This window comes from Ictidomys tridecemlineatus, chromosome 8 (assembly GCF_052094955.1).
Source record: "Ictidomys tridecemlineatus isolate mIctTri1 chromosome 8, mIctTri1.hap1, whole genome shotgun sequence".
Taxonomy (NCBI): Eukaryota; Metazoa; Chordata; class Mammalia; order Rodentia; family Sciuridae; genus Ictidomys; species Ictidomys tridecemlineatus.
This window is the reverse complement of record NC_135484.1, coordinates 40,201,047-40,222,434: the sequence shown is the minus strand read 5'-3', so window position 1 is coordinate 40,222,434 and position 21,388 is coordinate 40,201,047. Positions and strand designations below refer to the sequence as shown.

Sequence of the window (21,388 nt, the reverse complement as noted above, 5' to 3'; positions counted from 1 at the left end):
TGTTCCTGGAGCATATTAAATACTATAAAGATGCTTCTTCTTGTTGAAGCCATTGTTGGTTATTTGGTATCCATTCAAATACTCTGTTCTTTCCATGAAGAGTTTTCTAATCTCTCCAATCCACTCTGATCTTTCATTTCACTGTACTCAAATTCAATTTTACCTAGACAATATTTAATATTTCTCCAATTATTTTGTATGTCTTCATGTTGTACCTTCACTAGCTCATATTTTTCTTGGTAGGGACCATCGAACACTGGATACTCATTTGATGTGTCCATGGAATCAATAAAATTGAGGTCAGCTAATGGACAGTGAAAGAATGTTGTACATATTTTTAAAATGAAAAAGTAAATAGCATGAGATGTAATTACCCATTAGCTAATGGAAGTGAATATTATAAATAAGCTCAGGAGACATCTGAGCAAACATGCTCAAATAAACACAGCATTTTACTATTTCAACATTATTCAGTAGTATCAGGGAACATTTATTTGACATCTACAATTTCCTATATATTTACTCACAATAAATTTGAAAATAAATTTATTTAGAATTTTACAACAATCTTAGAGGGTTTTGTAAATAATTGAGGTTCATAGAGTACATTTTTGTTAATGTGATAAAGTTAATATTTAAATCTATGTTTACCAAACTTCAAGTATGTACTGTTTTGCCTATTACATCTTCTACTGATATAAATAAATTGGAGAAAAATAATTTTCATTTTTTAGATTAAGATGGCATATAATTATAGAGTGAACAAATAAAATGAAAACAAGAAAAATAAAAATGAAGTAGGAAGGGTGGATATGATCAAAACATGTATATGAGTTTATGAAAATGTCACAGTGAAACCCTTAATTTATACAATTAATGTGAGTTTATAAATAATGTTTACAAATAATGTATTACATAAAAATCTGCTCTTTTTGCTTATCATTTTCCAACAAATGTTTATTAAGCACCTATACTGTTCCAAGCACACTTCTAGAATTTGGGATTTACATCTGTGAAAAAACAAAGATCCCTATCCTTGAAAGAAATTACGAGTGTGTGGGATGGGACATTGAGATAGTTGTAGTATTGAATAGGTTGATCAAGATAGGCCTTATGGAAAATATTATATTTGAGCGAAGACTAAGGGGATTTTTATCTCTAGGAAATATAGGCAAATAGTATTCCAGACGGAGGAAGCTGTCATTAAAAAATTTCTAGGGAAATATGCTCCTGACATGTTTAAGAACAATAAAGAGTCCACTCTATCTGGACAGAAATGAGAGTAGTAAGAGAGAAGCTGGAGGGGTGAGGGTACAGGTCACGGGGAGACAAATCAGGTAGGCTCTTATAGGCATTAAAAGTTGTTTCTTGGAGGCAAATGAGGACATTTTGCAGAGTGAGCATAGGAGTGACATCTTCTGATGTACAGTTTCAATTTAAAGTAAATAACATAAAGTCATGGAATTATTTATTTAATTCAAAAGCAGGAAAAATTGGTTTCACCTCTAAAACATCCAGGTCAATTTTTTTCCTTAGGTTATCAAGGACTTATTGCATATTCATTAAACTCTTTTTTAATTAATGACAAATATCACACAGATAATTCTAATTTTAATATAGGTAAATAATTCTTGGCTCACCTAGGGCAAGAATAATGCTTTAATATCTAATTGCTAATTTTTTGTTATTAAATACAAATATTAATAATAATTTAAAATGTGTATTAATTTATCCAGTCATTATAAATCAACTATCATAATAAAATATTTTGGTTAAACTTGTTCTAATATGCATAATAGTTGGGCTTTGGGGACGTCTGGAGAATTTGGTGTAGTTTGAAATCATGAACCTCCTGCAGAGAATACATGAGCAGTCTTAACTACAGAAGTTTCCAGTAATAACAGTGTGCAAGGGAGAGAGAGAGAACAGGAAGAACCAGGGCTAATACTGACTACAGACCAGATGGGAGTGAACACTGGCAGATCTGGTGTTCGCTGTGTATGGCGAACTCCTCTACTGAGGATAGCATTGACAGATAACCCAAGGCAGGGAAGCCAAATAGACTGCTACATTGTTCACCTACTATATTAGTGTGCTAGAGTTACTAGGTGGATTAAACAATACAAATCTATGTTCTCACAATTCTGGAGATTAAAATCCATGATCAAAGTGTTGGCAAGTCTGGTTTCCTCTAAGGCACCTTTTGTTGGCTTCCAACTAGCTGTCTTTTCCTTAAGTTCTCACATAGTCACCCCTTGCTCTGTGTTGTCTGTATTGTATGCTCTTCCAGTAATATTGGATTCAATCCATCCACATGTCCTACTGATATTAAGAAATTGGAGAAAAATAATTTTCATTTTTTTAGATTAATATGGCATATAATTATAGAGTGAACAAATAAAATGAAAACAAGAAAAATAAAAATGAAGTAGGAAGGGTGGATATGACCTTGAAGGACTTCATCTCCAAGTATGGTCACATTTTGAAGTACCAGGGTGAAGATTTTAACATATGAATTTTTATGGAGCATGAATCAGCCTATAACACCTTGCATCAAGATCCAAATGATCTATCTGGTTGAAACAAGACTTAGGTCTGGAGTACTCAGTTACCTAATTAAGCTCTAGGTAAAACAGGAGACCCCAAATATGTTTTTGTTTGTTTGTGGGAGTAGCATATTTGTTATTACAGATTTTGATAATTTAAAAAATGTCAAAACAGTTATCCTGGAAAAAGCAGCATTTTGTTGTACTTTCTTGTATTTATTATAATAGTCTTAATTTTTAACTGGCCCCTAAAGTCAGTCTGCCTGTGACAAACCATGTGTAAGAGCTAAGAGAGCAGCCAAGCCAAGTGGGTGTACACTGGAGGCCCAAATCTGCACAAAATCAGAAAACTGCAGCCCAGTTATAGGCTTGAGAAGAGAAAGAGAAGAAAGGGAAGGCTACCACATTGGACTGGGGATGGCAAGCACTTATTCCAGACACATCAGATACAGGAGACTTGAGACACCAGGTTTCATCCATCATAGAATAGGCCCATCATAAGATAAATCCTAAACAACATAGTGGAAAGACATAGGCTTCAAAGTGGAAATGTTTTGCACGCTCCCAGTACCCTCTCATATGTACATACATATTTCCATAAGTAAACATGCTGATTTGTGAGCCTGTGGGAATATGACTAAAATTCTCTCGATCTCAATGCCCGTAAATATCTCCATAAATATTAGCTGCTTTTCTCCTCTTGCAGTTGAGTAAATCTACAGGAGATAGTTACCATAAATTATTAATTGAACTAGTGAAAAATAAAACATAAATAAATTAGTCCAAAACAGATATAGAATATATCTTCAGCTACCAATTCCCAAAAAGTTACAAGTAAGATTTAGTTTCCTGATGTTGTAATAATGGTTATGAAAATACCAAAGAATAAAGGTATTTTCTTTCATTTCTATCCAATGGTGAAATCTCCCCTGAGCACCAAATATTAGATTATTTTGTCAAGCTTAAATATTTGCTATTGCCATAGAAGCATGATGTTGACATTTCTGGTTGCTAGGAGCATCATAGCCTTGGATGCACATACAATAGCTTTCTCTTGGCTCAAATAGGGGAATTTTTTTATAAACCAGTGTTACTTTCTTTTTGTATGCTGGTAATAATGGAAAATATAGATTTGCTATGTAAATGATACATGAAGATCTGAATTCACTAATCCAAAGAAATAAAAGCACCAATATTTAAGGATTTAAGCTTGAGATTTCTTTCTTTCAGCCAGTCTTCCTTCCTTCCTTCCTTCCTTCCTTCCTTCCTTCCTTCCTTCCTTCCTTTCCTTCCTTCCTTCCTTCCTTCCTTCCTTCCTTCTCTCTCTCTCTCTCTCTCTCTCTCTCTCTCTCTCTCTCTCTCTCTCTCTCTCCTCCCTCCCTCCTTCCCTTCCTTTCTTCCTTCCTACCTTCTTTACCCTCTTTCTTTCTCCTTTTTCTGTTTCAGGATCTTTAAGTGTAAATAAATGCTGGGCATGATAGTACATGCCTGTACCCTAGCATCTGGGGAGGCTGAGGTAGTAAGAGGATCACAAGTTCAAAGCCAGCCTCAGCAACTTAGTGAGGCCTTAAGCAACTTAGGGAGACCCTATCTCAAAATAAAAAATACAAAGGGCTAGGGATGTGGTTCAGGGGTTAAGTGCCCCTGGATTTAATCCCCGGTGGGGGAGGGGTGTAAATAATTAAATGAATAAGCTCCTTGAAATGAAACAAATGTCCATCAGTAGCCTGGATATATTCTGCTCTAAACACATTGTGGAGCACCATGAAATTATTAAAAGGAGTAAATTTATAATTGTGCCAATTGAAAGAATTTTCACCAAATGTTGTCAAATGAGAAAAGCAAAATTCATCAAAATATATATATCAATGTTCATGGCAACACCATTTATAACAGCCAAAAGATGGAAGCAACTAGCATGTCCATTAACAGATAAAAGGATAACAAAATGCAGTGGTGTGTGTGTGTGTGTGTGTGTGTGTGTGTGTGTGTGTGTGTGTGTTGTGTGTGTGTGTGTTGTGTGTGTGTGTACATATAGAAGATTCTACCCTATAAAGAAAGAAAATTATAAAACATGCTACAACATGGTTGAATCTTGGGGACATTATGGCAAGTGAAATAAGCCATTCTCCAAAATGAATACTGTATGAACAGATATATATGAGATACAGATATATGTGAGTAATCTAATTTATAAAGTCAGAAAGTAAATGGTGGTTGCCAGAGACTGGGGGAGTGGAGAAATGGTAGTTGTCATGAGAATACAGTTTTACATTTATAATATTAAAAGAGTTTTGGAGATTGTTTACACAACAATATGAATGTACTGAACTACTAAATTGAACACTTAAAAATAATTAACACAGCCAGGCCTAGTGGTGCAAGTCTGTACTTCCAGTGATTTGGAAGGTTGAGTCAGGAAGATCATAAATTTAAGGATAGACCCAGCAATTTAGCGAGATCCTAAGCAACTTAGTCTCTCTATCAAAATTAAAAAAAAAATTAAAAAGCTGGGAATGTGGCTCATTGGTTAAATACCCCTGGGTTCAATCCCCAGTACCAAAAAAAAAAAAAGTTAACATAGTGAATTTTATGCAATATATATTTACCACAATTAAAAGTAAATATAGATTTTTTTTAAGCAAGTGCAGTGATGCACATTTGTGCTCCTAGCTACTCTGTAAGAGTAGACAGGAAGATCACTTAAGCCCAGATGTTCAAGACCAATCTATGTAACATAGTAAGACTCCACCTCAGAAAAAAATTGTGAAATACCTGTGCATAAAAATAATCCACAAAACCATCTACATGTATGTGAATATATATATGTCTGTATATATACATATATATGTATATGTGTGTGTATTTATATATATGTGTATATATATACATATATATAAATCTGGTATTAGATTACCAATTATGTCAAAGTTGAAAGGATGCCACAGGTGTCAAATGAGGTAATTTGTACAAATGTTTGGTAGGTTGTTCCAGTAGATCAAGAAAATAAATGGTATAGAACTTATACGGAGGAAATGGGAGTTCTTCACAGAGTGACGTTAGGAGGTCTTTATCATAAGAGATTGAAAATATATCTTGGAATATATCCTTAACCACTAATATCTGAAAGGTGTCATGCAATTAAACCTACAACCCATCACTGAAATTTAGTTTTCCATCTAACTGAACTCATAGTTCAATGTAAGGATCTGTTTTGTTGCTTCAATCTGGAGAATTTTGCTAGATTTACATTCTTGATGACTAAGCTAAGCCAATTTGACTATTTCAGTGATTGGATTTTTTGTAGTCCCAAAGAATCAGAATTAGTGAAAGTACACTCATTTTCTTTTCACAACGGTACCATCAAGTAGAAGAACTAAGAATCAGTTGCTATTCTGCCACAGTTACAAAGATATGTTACCAAAAATATGCAAAAAGTTATTACCCCATTCTATAAACCAGGTGAAGTACACTGATGTCCCAATGTTCCAACATTAGGTCTCAGCAAATGTTCAAGAGAGTTGGTAAAATCTAGATGTATTACTTTCATACTCTAGAGCAGTTCTCTGCCTAGAACCCAGGACTTTAGAAGGCCTTGAATATCTTAATGCATACACTCATTAAGAATCAAAGAATAGAACAGGAAGGAAGAGCATGAGGAAAAGACTAACAGTAAACTAAGACTAATGGGGGGAGAGAAAGGGAGAGAGAAGGGAAAACATATGGAAATGGTAGGAGACCTTCAGTGATACACAAAATTATAAGAGGTTATGAGGGGCAAGGGGGAGGGGGAAAAAAAGAGGAGAGAATTGAACAACAGCAGAGGAGGTAGAGAGGGAAGATGGGAGGGGAGGGGAGGGGAGAGGGGATAGTAGGGGATAGGAAAGGTAGCAGAATACAACAGTCACTAGTATGCCATTATGTAAAAATGTGAGTATGTAACAGAAGTGAGTCTGCATTATGTATTTGGGGAGTTCAAAACCCAATTGAGTCGAATGTATGAAAGATGATATATCATGAGCTCTGTAATGTTTTGAACAATCAATAAAAAAATGGAAAAAAAAAAGAATCAAATAGGCGGAGGCAGTCTCCTGGAATAAAAATTGGTGTGCCTAGAAGCAGATTTTAAAGGTGGTTGCTCTTCAGAACATCTTTCATCATATGGTCTGATCATCTTTATAACACCATGGCAGCGATAGCATTCAAATAGATGATATCAAAGAGAATTCCCTGGAAGCATTTATTTCCAGTTCAAAACAGTGCTTTTTCTGGTGTTTGTCATAAAGCCACATTTTCTTCTCTTCCAGATGCCTATAATTGCAAAGTAGAGCTTGCTTTGACATCTGATGGCAGGACATTAGTATGGTGTACTATTCTGTGGATATCCCATGTGAACATACACAACCTATTTCTCAACCAGATCCTGTGCACAGTAATGAAGAAACACATGATCAAGTGCTAAAAACCAGATTAGAAGAAAAAGATGAACACCTTGAGCAAGGACCCATGACAGAAAAATTTAGCAAAATGTTCTTTACTACTAAACATCGTTGGTATCTTCATGGACAGTATCATAGACGTCGCAAGAATCCGAACCAAAAGACAGATGATATTGAGACTCCTGGAGAATCAAAGAAAAATGTTATCTGGTGTCTCATTTGCCATTTGAGAAAATGCAATCTAGTGTATTCACTAATATGTTATTTAGTAATATAATAAAATGTCTTTTCATATATTAAAAAAAAGAAAGAAATATGCCCCTCTATCACTTGGGATCTAGCACTCAGTGTTGGCATCCTACAGTTCTTAACATCACTCTATCTCCTATGCCTTTGAAATACAAGATTTTAGGTTACTCTACTTTCTATCCATGCCAGAGACAGAACTGTTTCAGAGTAAAAGAGAGTTTATTTTTTGAAGCATTTAATCCATTTGATTTTCTTTCAAAATATTAAATTTAAAATATGATATTTATGTGAATAGTTTTTAAAAATTAAAATTTATTAAATATAATTTATTGAATTTTAATTTTGTAACAATTCTGAATATAACTTAAAATATGAACATACCTAATTTTTCAACATTCATTTTTAATAATTTTAGAAAATAGATTGGTTTTTAAATACATTTGTGCTTTGAGTGCAATCACATTTTTAATAGATTGATCAATAACATCCATACAACACAGATTATGTAACAATTTTGATGATGACAGCATAATCAGTGACTTTGTTGAAATAAAGTCAAGAAAAAAATAAGTATATGGAATAAACATGATTTAATAATTATGTGTTTATTCATTAATGATTTTAAACATCACTGTTCCATTAACAGAATACCAGACAATAATAATTACATTTGATCTTCTTGGATATTTTACTAAACATGTCTTTTTTCTTTTTCTTTTTTGTGCCGGTGATCAAACCCAAGGACCCATGCTACCAGCATTCACTCTACCACATCCCTAACCTATTATGTCTTATGAAAACTATGGCAAAAAAAATTGTAGGAAAGTCTCCATTTTTACTTTCGCCCCAGAGCACCCAAATGCTTTGATTAAGAGGATAAGAATCCTAAGGTCAGGGACAAGGGCACCTTCAGAAGAAGGGTGTTATTGCTCAAGTATCAGGATTCCCAGTTTAGTCCAAAGTGGAGGTGTACACAGTTTTTAGTAAACACAAATATCGTGAACTTCACTCATTTCACACACAAATTCATTTTCACATATATTATCTTAATTAACAAAACTTTGATGCTGATTTTAAATGCTTTCAGAGAGTAGGAATTTGATACATCTTTCAAATGCTAACCAATTGCCTCTGGAGTGTGTATTCTTAATTAGAGTATTTCAACCATTAACTATCCCCAGGGTGCAAATTACAATTAAGGGTCACACTACATCTTACTGTTTAAGTAGGAGTATTTTAGAGTAAATTATAGCAAATCTAACAATCACCACGTATAAGGGCTTTATAAAGCAAGAGTTCTGTCATTAATTAGCAAGTCTTTAATGTGTCCCAGCCAGGCCTTGATTCAGACTTTGATCTAAAAGGTCAGAAGTCATTCAGTTCTATCCTGGCCTTTTCAAGGAAAAGGAAGCTTGACTAAATGGATGATTAGCACTTATCTGTGTATTCACTGATTTATTCAACTAATACTTATTGAGTTTAATATATACAAAACACTGTGATAGCTTTGTAGGTGAATGAATGTAATTATGACAGTCTTTATATTAAAAGTATTTTCATAGTCCAGTATAAAAAGGCACATGCATTTCAATATGATGTAATAAGTGCTATAATAAAGATCACCAAGGAAGATTTCACCAAAGAGATGAGATCTGCTCGCAACTGACCTTGAACATTAAGGAGGAATTTAGGGTATAATGGGGAACCAGAAGGGCTCTCCAGGAGAGGCAACAGTGGTGGAAATATACAGGGGTGTGAAAGAATGACTTGTAAAATAACAGCAGTGAAGCAGTCAGGTGTGGCTCAGGCTAAGGTGTGAAGAGTGCTGGACCATGACTCGAATAGTAGGTAGTATCAGAACACTGAAGGTCTTTCATGCCATCTTAAAGGTTTAGACTTAGTTCTGGAAATTATGGGAAGCCACTGAATGACTTCAAAGAGAAGATAAGGTTTTCAGATTTGTGTTTTAGAAAGGTATCTGTAGGATTGTGGAGAAAAATGTCAGTTCGTTGAGTTTCACTCACATTTGATGTAAGAGGCACTAGATCTGGTAAATACCATTCCAAAATGGAGAAAAATCAACACATTGTCCAGAAAGGAATGTAGGTAGAAACCTCTGTGTAGTTCATCTTTGGCTTCAGTCTTCTTATCCTTGAAAATAATTATTAATCACTAAGTCTGGTTACACTGTTGATATCAGATTTTTGCATAATTGATTGGATCGGAATCTGAATCAGGTACTTTGAAGCTTCAATGATTGGATGGTTGTGGGGATTGAATAAGAGCTGTAAAGCCCTTGTCATATTTAAAAGCTAATCAAAAATCCTTTATTACTTGTATCCCTTCATACATCTGATTTTGTTTCAGCGAATAAGCCAGTGCTGAACACAAAGTCAGTATTCAATCAATATGTGCTCATTGGAAATTATGTACATTTTTAAAAATAGACTATTTTACATATACCTAGGTAGGAAACTAATTCTATAGTGAATTATCTTTATTTGCAAATCTTATTTTTTGCTGACTATTGTAAAAGCTAAAAGTTTAATTTTGCACAATTCTTCATACTTTCAACGAATTTTTCAGCTGTATTATTAGGGAAACTATGAGAATATATATTCTTATCTCCAAGGAAGAAATGGGAAAAAACCTTTGCAGATACATTAAAGAATTCTTCCAAGTGACACAGTACCAGTGTAATTTAACATACATTAAAGTGTCCCTGAAGCTGAACCCAAGCTCAGACTTACTTTTTCCTTGCCCAGTAATTTTTTCCATATGCCAAATTATTTCAGGTAAATAAAAATGTACCTACAGTGTACCTGAAAGAACAATTAATTTGACTAAAATAATATAAAGTATTAGACAATGAGCTGGGCCTGGTGGCACAGGCCTGTAAACCCAGCAGCTCCAGAGGCTGAGGCAGGAGAATTAAAGTTCTGCAATTTAGTGAGGCCCTTAGCAATTTAGGAAGACCCTACATTAAAATAATAATAATAATAATGGACTGGGGATGTGACTCAGTGGTTAAGTGCCCCTTGGCTTAATTCTGTTACTGCCTCCTAAACTCCCCCTCACTCTCCTTACCCCCTCCCCAGAAAAGAATTAGGCTAATTCATTTTAGGCTGGGCATAGAGTAGGCACTGATGTTTGCATAATTATAAACAACATGTAACAGCATGCCTATTACAGTGCCTGGTTTACAGTAATCCGTATTTACAAAATAGTTATTGTTTAAATTCCTCTTTTCGATAAATATTTTAAAGGAGTCGCTTTCCCCTAATTAAAATTTAAGGATAAGCTTCATTATTTTAACAGTTTCTATTTGGGCCTAACACATCACATTGGAAAGCTGCCCTCTGCCTCACGTGATTTATCCCTTCCACTACCCAGATGCAAATTACACTTTGCTTGCTAAACTTATGACTCAAAAGCCCCTGATGTCTTTTTGTAGCCCTTTCTGGCACAGCCAAAGAATTCAATGCCCTTCCCAAGAGAAACAACTAAACCTAAGATCCGCTACAGCGAAACCTCCAGTATAAAAGGCGAATGAGAAGGCAGCGCCCCCTATAACTCCCGCCCATTAAGCCGGCAGCATCCAATCACTTTTCTCTGTGGCGCGGCCGGGGCCTAGGACTGGCTGCCCGGAGGACCGGCGCGAGACCAGCGCGCATGGGCGGAGCACAGAGATTTGTCTGTCACGTGTGGTCACCGGGCCTCCCAGCCTAGCTGAGCGCCCGGCGGCGCTGGATGGGGGCGGGGCCCGAGAACTGCTGCGCCTGCGTGGTGGGCGTTCTCGGGGAGCAGCTGCTGCCGCCGCCGCCGACGCCTCCGCCAGCACCACTACCACCACCACCACCACCGCCGCTGCGTTCGGGTGTAGAATTCGGAATTCCTGCGTCTGGTTAACAATGAAGCAGAGTTCGAACGTGCCAGCTTTCCTCAGCAAGCTGTGGACGCTTGTGGAGGAAACCCACACCAACGAGTTCATCACCTGGAGCCAGGTATGGTCGGGGCACCGCGGCCTCCGAACCGCCTCCTCCCGCTCCCTCCCGCGGGGTTGTCCCTCGCGGCCTGCGGCTGGACGCTCCCTGCCAGGCCCGCGGCGCGCGGCGGCTGTGCGACACCGCGCGCGGCCTTTGCGCGCAGCCTCTAGAGGACCCCTGGTATTGTTCACGAGGGGAGCTGGGGCCCGGCCGCGCCGCTCGCCGCGGGCCGCGGTGGGGGAGGGGCGGCCCGTAACGGTCCGGCCGGGTCGCGTTCCGAACCGGCCCCGCGCAGCCTCGGCAGACGACGTACCTAGGGCGCGGGAGCCACGTTATTGCACACTCATCCTCCATCCGGCTCGGGTAGGGATCGGAACCCGGAGATCCAGGCCGGGCTCTTCGGCGCGGGGTTAGCTGGGGAAATCTGTACCCTAGCGACCTGACCACACGCACACACCCCTCGCTTTGCATCTGGGATCTTTTATGAGGAGAGCTGTCGGGGGAGTAGGCAGATGTTCAGACGCAGGCTATTGCTTATCAATGGCTTTTTCAAACATTAAATAGAAAATGGCAAAGTATTCTTTGGAGTCGGGCCATTTGTGTAATCGGGTATTTTATAATTATGATAATGAAAGTGCTAATAGACCGTGTTCAGTAACTTGATGAGGAGCTAAGGATGAATTACTAAATTTCCCCAGTTGCCCGCAGAATGGTATATGGGTGCCTAGATTATTTGATCATGACTCTGCTTCCAAACAAGGATAACCCCACTCAAGCCTCTTATCCAGTCTGGTCTAAGTTTCTCTGTGCATAAGATGGATGGATGGGTTGCCTCCATGACCCGAGACCCTTTCTAGTTCCAAATACAAAGATTCTAGACAGAATGATTATTAACATCGACACTACATTTACTTTAGTAGACACTTGGATTATTGGAATCAGTTTATGAGGCATTTTGGGTTTTTCTTAACTGTAGGTGATCACTTAGTTGGGAATATTTTCATGTATGGAGTTTTTGAGAACAAGTCAAAACTACCAGCATAATGCCTGACACCTGTTACGTGCTAAATAAAATTTGTCTCCTTTCCCTTTTCTTTCTGTTTGTTTCCTTTTTATTAATAGTTTTCAATTTTATTTTTAATAGTGTCCCATATAAAGCATATGAGATTTTGACTATTCTTAGTGTCATTTATTCATTTTTAAACTTTCTAGTGTTTAATTTTCTTGTGTTGTCAACTGGATTTTTTTTAAAACCCTTCTGGGTGAAGCTGTGTGTATTAAGCATTTGATGAATTCTGTGCAGTTGTGCAAGGAAAGGTGAAAATAAGAAAGCCAGCCACTAGGATGTACTTAAAATAAACAGATGTCTCATGCTTTTCATCAGTCAGAAGGATTAAAAGTTGACAAGGTTGGATCAGCACAGACTGTTACTCATCTATGTATTCATGTTAGAAATTGGAAGAGGTACTCTTTCTGCCTGAGCTGACTTTATCATACCTTTTTGACTTGGAAAAACCTTGTTTATACTACTTAGAAATGGTACCTAAATATACTGGTAATTGGTTTTAATAAAAGGTTATGATTATGTTAGTGGCAAGTCCAATAAATTCTCATAAGCCCAGTATATTAATAACATTCTTATTTTCTCTGCAGTATCAAATGCAGTTTCATACTCATCCACAAACACTTAATTTCAGGAATTTTTAAGGCAAAGAAATGACAGTAATTTTTTATTCCATTATTAAATTATTAAGTCTTAGCTTTTTTTTTTTTTTTCTTTCTTTCTGCACAGGGGATTGAACCCACAGGCATTTAATTGCTAAGCCATATCCCCAGCCCTTTTTATTTTTCATTTTGAGACTGGGTCTCAAAAGTTGCTGAAGCTGGCTTTGAATTTGCAGCCCTCCTCCCTCAGCCTCCTGAATCACTGGGATTACAGGCGTGTAACACTGTGCCCAGCTTAGTGTATATTTTAACTACTAATTTTTCTAATATACCAGTAGGAAAATGAAAATGAACTCAGGTCTGTGTCTGTGCCAGAGTTACAATAGGTGTTTGGGTTTGATGAATGAGTGAAATCCCTGTGCTAGTGGTAGAAATGATAAAGAACATTTGAAAAGAATTTTAGAGATCATCTAGTTTAACTCCATCTCACCCACCATAATTAAGGATTCTAGGCTTAGACAGGTTGGATTACTTAGCTATAGTTACACAGCTAGTCAAGATTGGAGATCAGCCTCTTTAACATAGATTTCTGATCCCCAAGGTCAATCTTCTAACATAGATTTCTGAGCTCCACCAAGTGTACTAAAGTTAATATAGAGATTAGCACCATATTTAATTTTTATTTTATTTCTTTGGTACCGAGTATTGAACCCAGAAGCACTCAACTGCTGAACCACATCCCCAGTCCTATTTTGTATTTTATTTAAAGACAAGGTCTCACTGAGTTGCCTAGTGGCTCACTGTTGCTGAGGCTGGCTTTGAACTCAAGATCCTCCTGCCTCAGCCTCCTGAGCCGCTGGGATTACAGGTGTGCTCCACCATGCCTGGTTCCATGTTTAATTTTATACGAAAATGATGTCCATGGGGCTGGGGATGTGGCTCAAGTGGTAGCGCGCTCACCTGGCATGTGTGCGGCCCGGGTTCGATCCTTAGCACCACATACAAACAAAGATGCTGTGTCCGCCGATAACTAAAAAATTAATATTAAAATTCTCTCTCTCCCCTTTCTCTCTCTCTTTTAAAAAAAAATGATATCCTTCACAAGTTAGTGGATAAATCTGGATAAACGTTATGTAGTACTAACCTAGTAGCTTAGTGCACCTGCCTATCTTCAATCTTGCTGTCACACATATTTTCTAAAAGCAGTGCTGACACTGAAAGGTAAAACTTTTAAACAGTGATGTTAGATGAAAAACCAAAATAAGTTACCCACATCTTTTAAAAGTTGCTATTTATAGTTGTTTCTGTTTTATTTATTTATTTTCCCATACTTGTGCTGCACTTCTGTTGAGGTAATTTAGCATTTATAGTATCTGATTGAAAATCCTATTAAGGCCTTTTAGAAGAAGCAGATGTTTTGGGAACCAAGGAATCTTTTAGGCATTTTTCCCCCAGTGGCGGAAAATAATCTCTAACTTGAGTGTAAGGCAAGGACAGAAAACTCACCAGCTGCAGTTTGGAAAGTTTGGCTTAACAGTTCTAAAGACTTACGTAACTTTAGTTTTTCTTGAAATTTGACAAAATTAAGTGAAATAATCCTCTCTTCATTAAACAGAAATAATATTGTGAATGATCAAAATTATACTAAATTTGTTACTGACTCAAAAATTTTAATAAGTCTTTAGATCCAAGGTCTTTAAGAAAAACACACTATACATATTTCAGTTTTTCCTTTATTCTCTCCCCAAACAAAAAGTTGTCTTTTTTTTTTTTTAAACATTTCTCATAACTTCAAAATTTCATATAATAGTTCTTTGTTCTGGTAAACGGTTTATTTCCACAGTCAAGAAAAGAGAGTATTTTCAGACAACCTAAAGCATGTTTTTAAATGTAATATATCCTAAAGAGAAGGGCACATGTTTAGCTAGGAAGAAATTGGGGAAACATGATATTCAGAGACAAGAGGTTATGGAGGTTAAATGAAAGTTCTTGTCATTGATAGTGAAGAACAGCTTTTACTGCTATTGAATGTTGATAATTATTATAAAGTAGCATAAAAGAAGGAAATTACTATAAGGTCAGTGTTCTTACCTTTTTCTCTGTTTCTCAAATTGCTTGAGAAGGATGCACGATTTCACTAGAGACCTCATACCCATTTGTTCCACTTTTTTGTGCCTTTTGGAAATTCTCTAGTATTCTCAAATCAGCACAGATGAATAAAGAAATAGGAGGTGGAGGGAGCAAACCAGAAAACTGTAGTGTTTTCTAGCTGTTTTGAAGGAATTTGAATATCCGGGCAACCATTGCATTATTTTGATTTTCTAGAGTGAAACATAAACATGGCAAAGTAAGGGTAAAATCCAAGTTAGATGGGCCTGCAAAAAAGTTGGAAGACTCATTTGCAAATTATTTTTATTTGTATATGTAAAAGAGGAGTTAAAGACTTAAGAAATAATTGGTGAACATTGAAAAGTTACAGACTTGTTAAAGTTGCACATTTATATTCTGGAAATTGTTTTCAGTGATCCTAAAGTATTAGATTATTTGTATGAACATTTTGAGCATTCTACACTGAGAGTGCCAAAAGTTTAATTTAGGCATTAGCAATGGCTACTGACTACTTTTGGAAAGTTTGCCAACATTTATGGGTAAGGATGGAGGAGAAGGTACCAATCTCTTGTCCCACTCAGTAATGGCTTTCTGACCCTTGTAAAATATTTAGGGAGAAGGGAGAATTCACTGTTGAATTGCTTGAGCCTCATGGGTTTATGGCAGTAAGGTTGAATTTTTGTACTCAAAGATGTAATTTATTAATTTTAGAGTAGAGACTGAAGGAATACCAAAGTAGAGACACAGAATGATAGGAGTGAATGAATGAGGGCTTTGTGTGAGGAAGACAATGCAAATTCAAATAAGAAACTTTCATCTTTATTTGATATTATCCAAGAGTTGAGATTCGACAGATATGATTGAGTTTATTGAACTAAAGATTCATTTAGTAAGTTAATCATAAATATTTGTTGTGGACCTGTTAATGCCCAGTATGCTAGGTACTAGGAATTTATTCAGTAGTGAACCAAAGTGCTTTTGTTTGTGGAGTTTACATTCTAGTAGAAGGTACTGATAGATAAAATAAGCCAATATGAATAACTGAGCAGTGATAAGCACCATAAAGGAGAGCAAACAGGTTAACAGTCTGTCAGTTATGATCCAATCAAAAGACAACATCCACAGAATATTTTCAATAGGGAAAGTTTAATAAAATTACTATTTCATAGGAATTGGAGTAAAGAAAACTCTAAAGAATATAGGGGTAGTTAGTAGGAACAGTCAGTGTTGGTATAGCTATGATAATGCCATAGTAGGGACACTTCCCTCAAGGCTAGGATCCTGGCCTTGTTGGAGAAAGTGTGGCCATATTTCACTGAATGGAAGAGAAGTCATTTGTGTTGGACTGGTGGAACTTACTGGAAATCTGACATTTAGAACTCTGAGCAAGGATTGATCAACTACAGCCCAAATGCCAGTCATCTGTTTTATGAATTTAATCGGAACATAGCCGTGATCAGTCTATTTATATGTTGCCTATAGCTGCTTTTTTTGTTACACAGAGAAAATCTTGACCTTATCAACAAGCAAAAAATATTTATCTGGCCCTTTTAAGAAAAATTCAGCCCCCTGTTTGAGAGTAAATTTGTTCTTTGGATTTCCATATCCAAGTGTGAATGTTGGGAGAGGTATTGCTAGGGACATTTCACTGCCCAAGGGTAAGAGGGAGTGACAGGGAAAGTTGCTGTCCTTTGTTTGCTTCCTATAAACATGCATTACAAGAGCTAGGTGCTTGCAGGTTCTCTCAAATATCCTCTACCACAAAAGAGTTAGTTGTGGCAATTAGAATTTAAGGTACCCTGTTCCATGTTTGCAGAAGATACAAAAAATAACGTGTTTGGAGCAATAAATTGATAATTGGCACATACACTGAGTTAAATTTGTGGCTATTCGGAAGGGTGAGAAGGAAAGCTGTATTAAAGAGATGGCATTTGAGCACAGACCTAAATGATTAGAAAGGGCGGATCACAGAAAGGGGGAATAGCAAATGTAAAGTCCTTGAATATGGAATGTTTAAGAAAGTAAGAAGTAATATGTTGTTGATATATCTTTTAGAGACTAGGAGAGAGAGATCAGAAAAGTAGAAGCAGATGGCCTAGGGCCATAAGGTTGTAATAGGGATATTGGATGTTAGACTGCTAGTTAGAAGACTGAGAGTTTTCCAGTGTGGTATTGAAAATGGTGGCTGAAAGTAGGCTAGTAGTATTCATAGTGGTCTGAGAAGAGGTCAAATTCGATTTCCACTTTGAAGGTAGAGCTTCAAGACTTGCTAGTAAATTGTCTGTAGAGAAGGAACAAAGAATTAACAATGATTCAGATTTGGCCTGAACAGAAATGTTGGTTGAAGTTACTGTTTTTAAATTTGAGATTAAAAATGAATCATTGAGGCTGAGTGCCATGGTGCACAGCTGTCCAGTAGCCTGGGAGGCTGGAGCAGGACCATCACAAGTTCAAAGCCAGCCTCAGCAAAAGCAAGGCACTAACTAACTCAGTAATACCCTGTCGCTAATAAAATATAAAGTAGGGCTGGGGATGTGGCTTAGTGGTCAGATGAGTTCTCTTGAGTTCAATCACTGGTCATAGTAGTTCCCTCCTCTTCTTTCCCCTCCCCCCCAAAAAAGGTGAGAGAAATGCAGTACAGGAAGAACAGGAATATTTCTGAACAGCTTGATGGATTTCCCTACCCTGAGATATCCAAGTGGAAATGTTGGGTATGAGTTATTGGGTATGAGTTTGGCTTTCAGGGCAGAGTTTGGCGCTTGTGAGCGGCAAAGTCATGGGGCTGAGTGAAATCTGGGAAAACTGATGAAGCAACTGGGAATCCAGACTGAAGCATCCAGAGGATGTAAAGTCAAGAACAAGCCAGCATAGTAGTCTGAGAACAAACAGTGGAAAAAGAGGAATATCAGGGAGTAAGGTTATAGAAGTTAATGAAAGAAAATGGTTTAGGAAGATAAATGATCAACTGTGTCACATGCTGTTACTAATATTTTTATATCAGGTGTCTGTAAGGTATGTCTCTATATGAATTAATTGCTTGGAATTAGAACATGAATATTTTAAGATAGTGCACGTTGTTTCTCAAAGAGATCAGATCTATTTACTCTCCTACTATTAGCTGTGCTTGAATTTCTCAGTTAATTTTCTTCCTCAAACTGTATATTATCATTCTTAATTTTTAACAATTAATGGATATTGTGGGTGGCCACCATGTCATGTGACCAGAGTTTTCCTCTCCTGATTGGTTGAGGCCCTGTCAGTCACTTTCAGTGATCTGACCAGTTTCAAGTGACTGTAGATGGTGGCCCCTATCTTGAGAGTAGTAAAAATGCCGCCAAGTGTGTCTTCATGCTTGGGCATGCCTTCCTACATCCTCAGGGATCTAGTTACCTTACCTGTCCTTGTAACCCTGGCCCTCTTGACCTTTTTTGGATGGAAATTTCTAAGAACCAGAGTCCCCCTGAATAAAAGACCAGGCCAGAACCTGCTAGCTCTCTCGCGCCAGCCTCTTGTGACATTCCTAGCTCTCCCTTTTGGGGAGCTTGAGGCTGAAGGCAGAGGAGCTTTAATTCCTGGGGTTTGAATTTAAAGGTAAATTGTGTGTCTGTGTTTTATTTGATACCTTAGGAAATTCACTGGAGCGACCTCTAGTTTAGCTGTCCGAGCTGGCTGCGGGCAGTAGGATATAAAATGTTTTCTCAGTGAGATTTTTATATTTCCCCAATTACTAGTAAGTTCTAAAATCTTTTCATGTTCAGTTAGCCATATGTTTTCTGTGACATATTTGTTTTGTACATTTTTTATTTGTCTTTACTTTTATTATTTGCAGGAATTCCTTATACTTTATATTCATGTTTTGGTTATATGTATTGCTTTCATTTTCTCCCAGTTTGTGGCTTACGTACCTTTTCTGATGAGTATCGCTCCTTAATTTTAGTATAGTTTATCAATTTTTTGTGGTTCATGCTTTTTCTTTCTTTTTTGGGTGTGAGTACCAGGAATCTAACTCAGGTACTGAACTACACCCCAGCCCTAATTTGTATTTTTTATTTAGAGAAAGGGCCTCACTGAGTTTCTTAGTGCCTAACTTTTGCTGAGGCTGGCTTGGAAATCGTGATCCTCCTGTCTTAGCCTCCTGAGCTACTGGGATTACAGGTGTGTACCACCGAGCCTGGCTTTTTGTTTCTTTTTACAAATAAACTTTTAAGTATCTTGTAATAGCACCGCTTCATCTTTACTTTAAAAATCTTTCTCTTTTTAATTAAGAGAGAATTTGACGTATTGGTTAATTTAGGGAGAATTAATAGTTTTACAACACATTTGTCCTCTTTATTTTAGTATTAAAGATTCTGTGTATGTATATACTTGTGTGTATTTTAGGTCCTGTATATTTTTAAAACTTTTTTTAGATTCTTAACATTGTTGTATTGTTACTGGTATATTTTTGTTCTGTTGCAGTTGCAGGTTGTTTTAAAGGTTTGCATTTCATGTCTTGAATTCAGGTGGGATTGATTTCTGTGTGTGGTTTGAGGGATCTGGTTTCACTATTTCCTACATATTCAGTTGTCTAGCACCTTTATTGAAAAGCTCAGTATTTGATGTCCAAATCATGGATGTTCCCACTTGTTTTTTTAATTGTAGCAAAATGTAAATGGCATAAAACTAACTGTTTTTGCCATTTTTAAGATATACTTTGGTGGCATTAAATGCATTCACATTGTTAGGTAACATTTATTGCCTTCTACCTTCAGAATGTTTTTCTTCTTTCTACATTAAACTCCATGCCCACAAAATAGTAATGTCCAACTCTTTTTGCCGCTCCTAACCACCACCATTCCACTTTGTTTTTATGAAATTGACTTTTCTAGATATTTCATAAGTGGAACTGCATAGTATTTATACTTTTGTGACTATCTTATTTCATTTATCATAATGTCTTTAAGGTTCATCCATGTTGCAGCATGTGTCATGACTAACTTTTTAAGACTGATTATTTCATTGTATATACTACATTTTGTTTATTCAACTGTTGGACATTTTGGTTGTTTCTACCTTTTGGCTATTATAAATAATGCTATTGTGAGCTTCAAAGTTTATGCTTCTTTTTCTTCTTTTAAGTACATATCTATAACAGGAATTGCTGGATATTATAGTGATTGTTTTAATTTTTTGAGGAACTACTATACTCTTTCCATAGTAGCCACACTTTTATATTCCATTGGCAATTCACACGAGTTCAAATTTCTCCACATCTTCATCAATACTTATTTTTTGTTTTTTGCTCTTGACCATCTTAATGGCTACGAAGTAGTAGGCATCTCATTGTGGTTTTGATTTTATTTCTAATGATTAGTGATATTGAGTGCCTTTTCACGTGCTTATTGGCTATATTTGTAAATGTTCTTTGGAGAAAGGTCTACTACAGTCCTTTGTTTTGTTTTGTTTTGTTTTAGTTAGGTTGTTTGATTTTTGTTGTTGAATTGTAGGAGTTTTGTATGTATTGTGGATATTTATTAGATCCTCCTCCCTCAGCCTTCCTACCCTTTGGGATTACAGGCTTGGGCCCCCTCACCTGGCCACTGTTAACTTTCAGTGTTAATGTAGTAAACATATAGCTTAGAGTTTTGCAGTTGATTTGTAATCAGTGCATCTTAGTATAGTGTCTACTACAGATACTGATAAAATGTGTTTCCTTTTAATTTATCTTATTGTTATACAAGATAGCAGAAATGGTCTATTTTTCTTATTTAATGGAAATGCTAATGATATAATACAGCATTTGGTGTCAGGTAGATATCAAAAAATTTAATTGCAGTTTGGCACTTACTTGCAATTTGTTGTTGTTGCCATTATCAGGAATAGAATTTTGATTTGAAGGTATCATGGAAGGACTGGTCAGGCAGGTTTGGGATTCATATATATGAGTATGCCAGAGAACCTTAACTAATTGGCCTTTTCTGGTTTTCTTTAGAATGGCCAAAGTTTTCTGGTCTTGGATGAACAAAGATTTGCAAAAGAAATTCTTCCAAAATACTTCAAGCACAATAACATGGCAAGCTTTGTAAGGCAACTAAATATGTGTAAGTATGGACAGCAGTTTATTTGTTCTGCTAACCAATTACTGATTAAACCATTTTTTTCTCATTAAGGTGATAAAGGAAAATTCCACACAAGCATTGTGACTTTTTGACTGTTGTCTAATTCCAGTGTGAGTAAATTTTCAATTTTTTTCAGATGGTTTCCGTAAAGTAGTACATATTGACTCTGGAATAGTAAAGCAGGAAAGAGATGGTCCTGTTGAATTTCAGCATCCTTACTTCAAACAAGGCCAGGATGACTTGTTGGAGAACATTAAAAGGAAGGTGAGTTGTTTTTAACATTATTTAGCTAAGAT

General features: G+C 36.6%; 1 protein-coding gene and 1 pseudogene across 2 annotated transcripts in view; both read left to right on the top strand.

Moving 5' to 3' along the window:
* Positions 1 to 6,444: 6,444 nt before the first annotated feature.
* LOC144365859 (large ribosomal subunit protein mL42 pseudogene) lies at positions 6,445 to 7,461 on the top strand (annotated as a pseudogene).
* A 3,510-nt stretch (positions 7,462 to 10,971) lies between these two features.
* Hsf2 (heat shock transcription factor 2) overlaps positions 10,972 to 21,388 on the top strand; it is a 35,015-nt gene continuing 24,598 nt past the window's right edge. The window contains exons 1-3 of one of the 2 annotated variants that reach the window (XM_078019278.1): positions 10,972 to 11,238; positions 20,966 to 21,074; positions 21,229 to 21,356. In XM_078019278.1, the coding sequence (XP_077875404.1) occupies positions 11,146 to 11,238; positions 20,966 to 21,074; positions 21,229 to 21,356 (330 nt within the window). In that variant the 5' untranslated portion in view covers positions 10,972 to 11,145. The remainder of the gene's footprint in view (positions 11,239 to 20,965; positions 21,075 to 21,228; positions 21,357 to 21,388) is intronic. The other variant, XM_078019279.1, reaches the window with a different exon arrangement.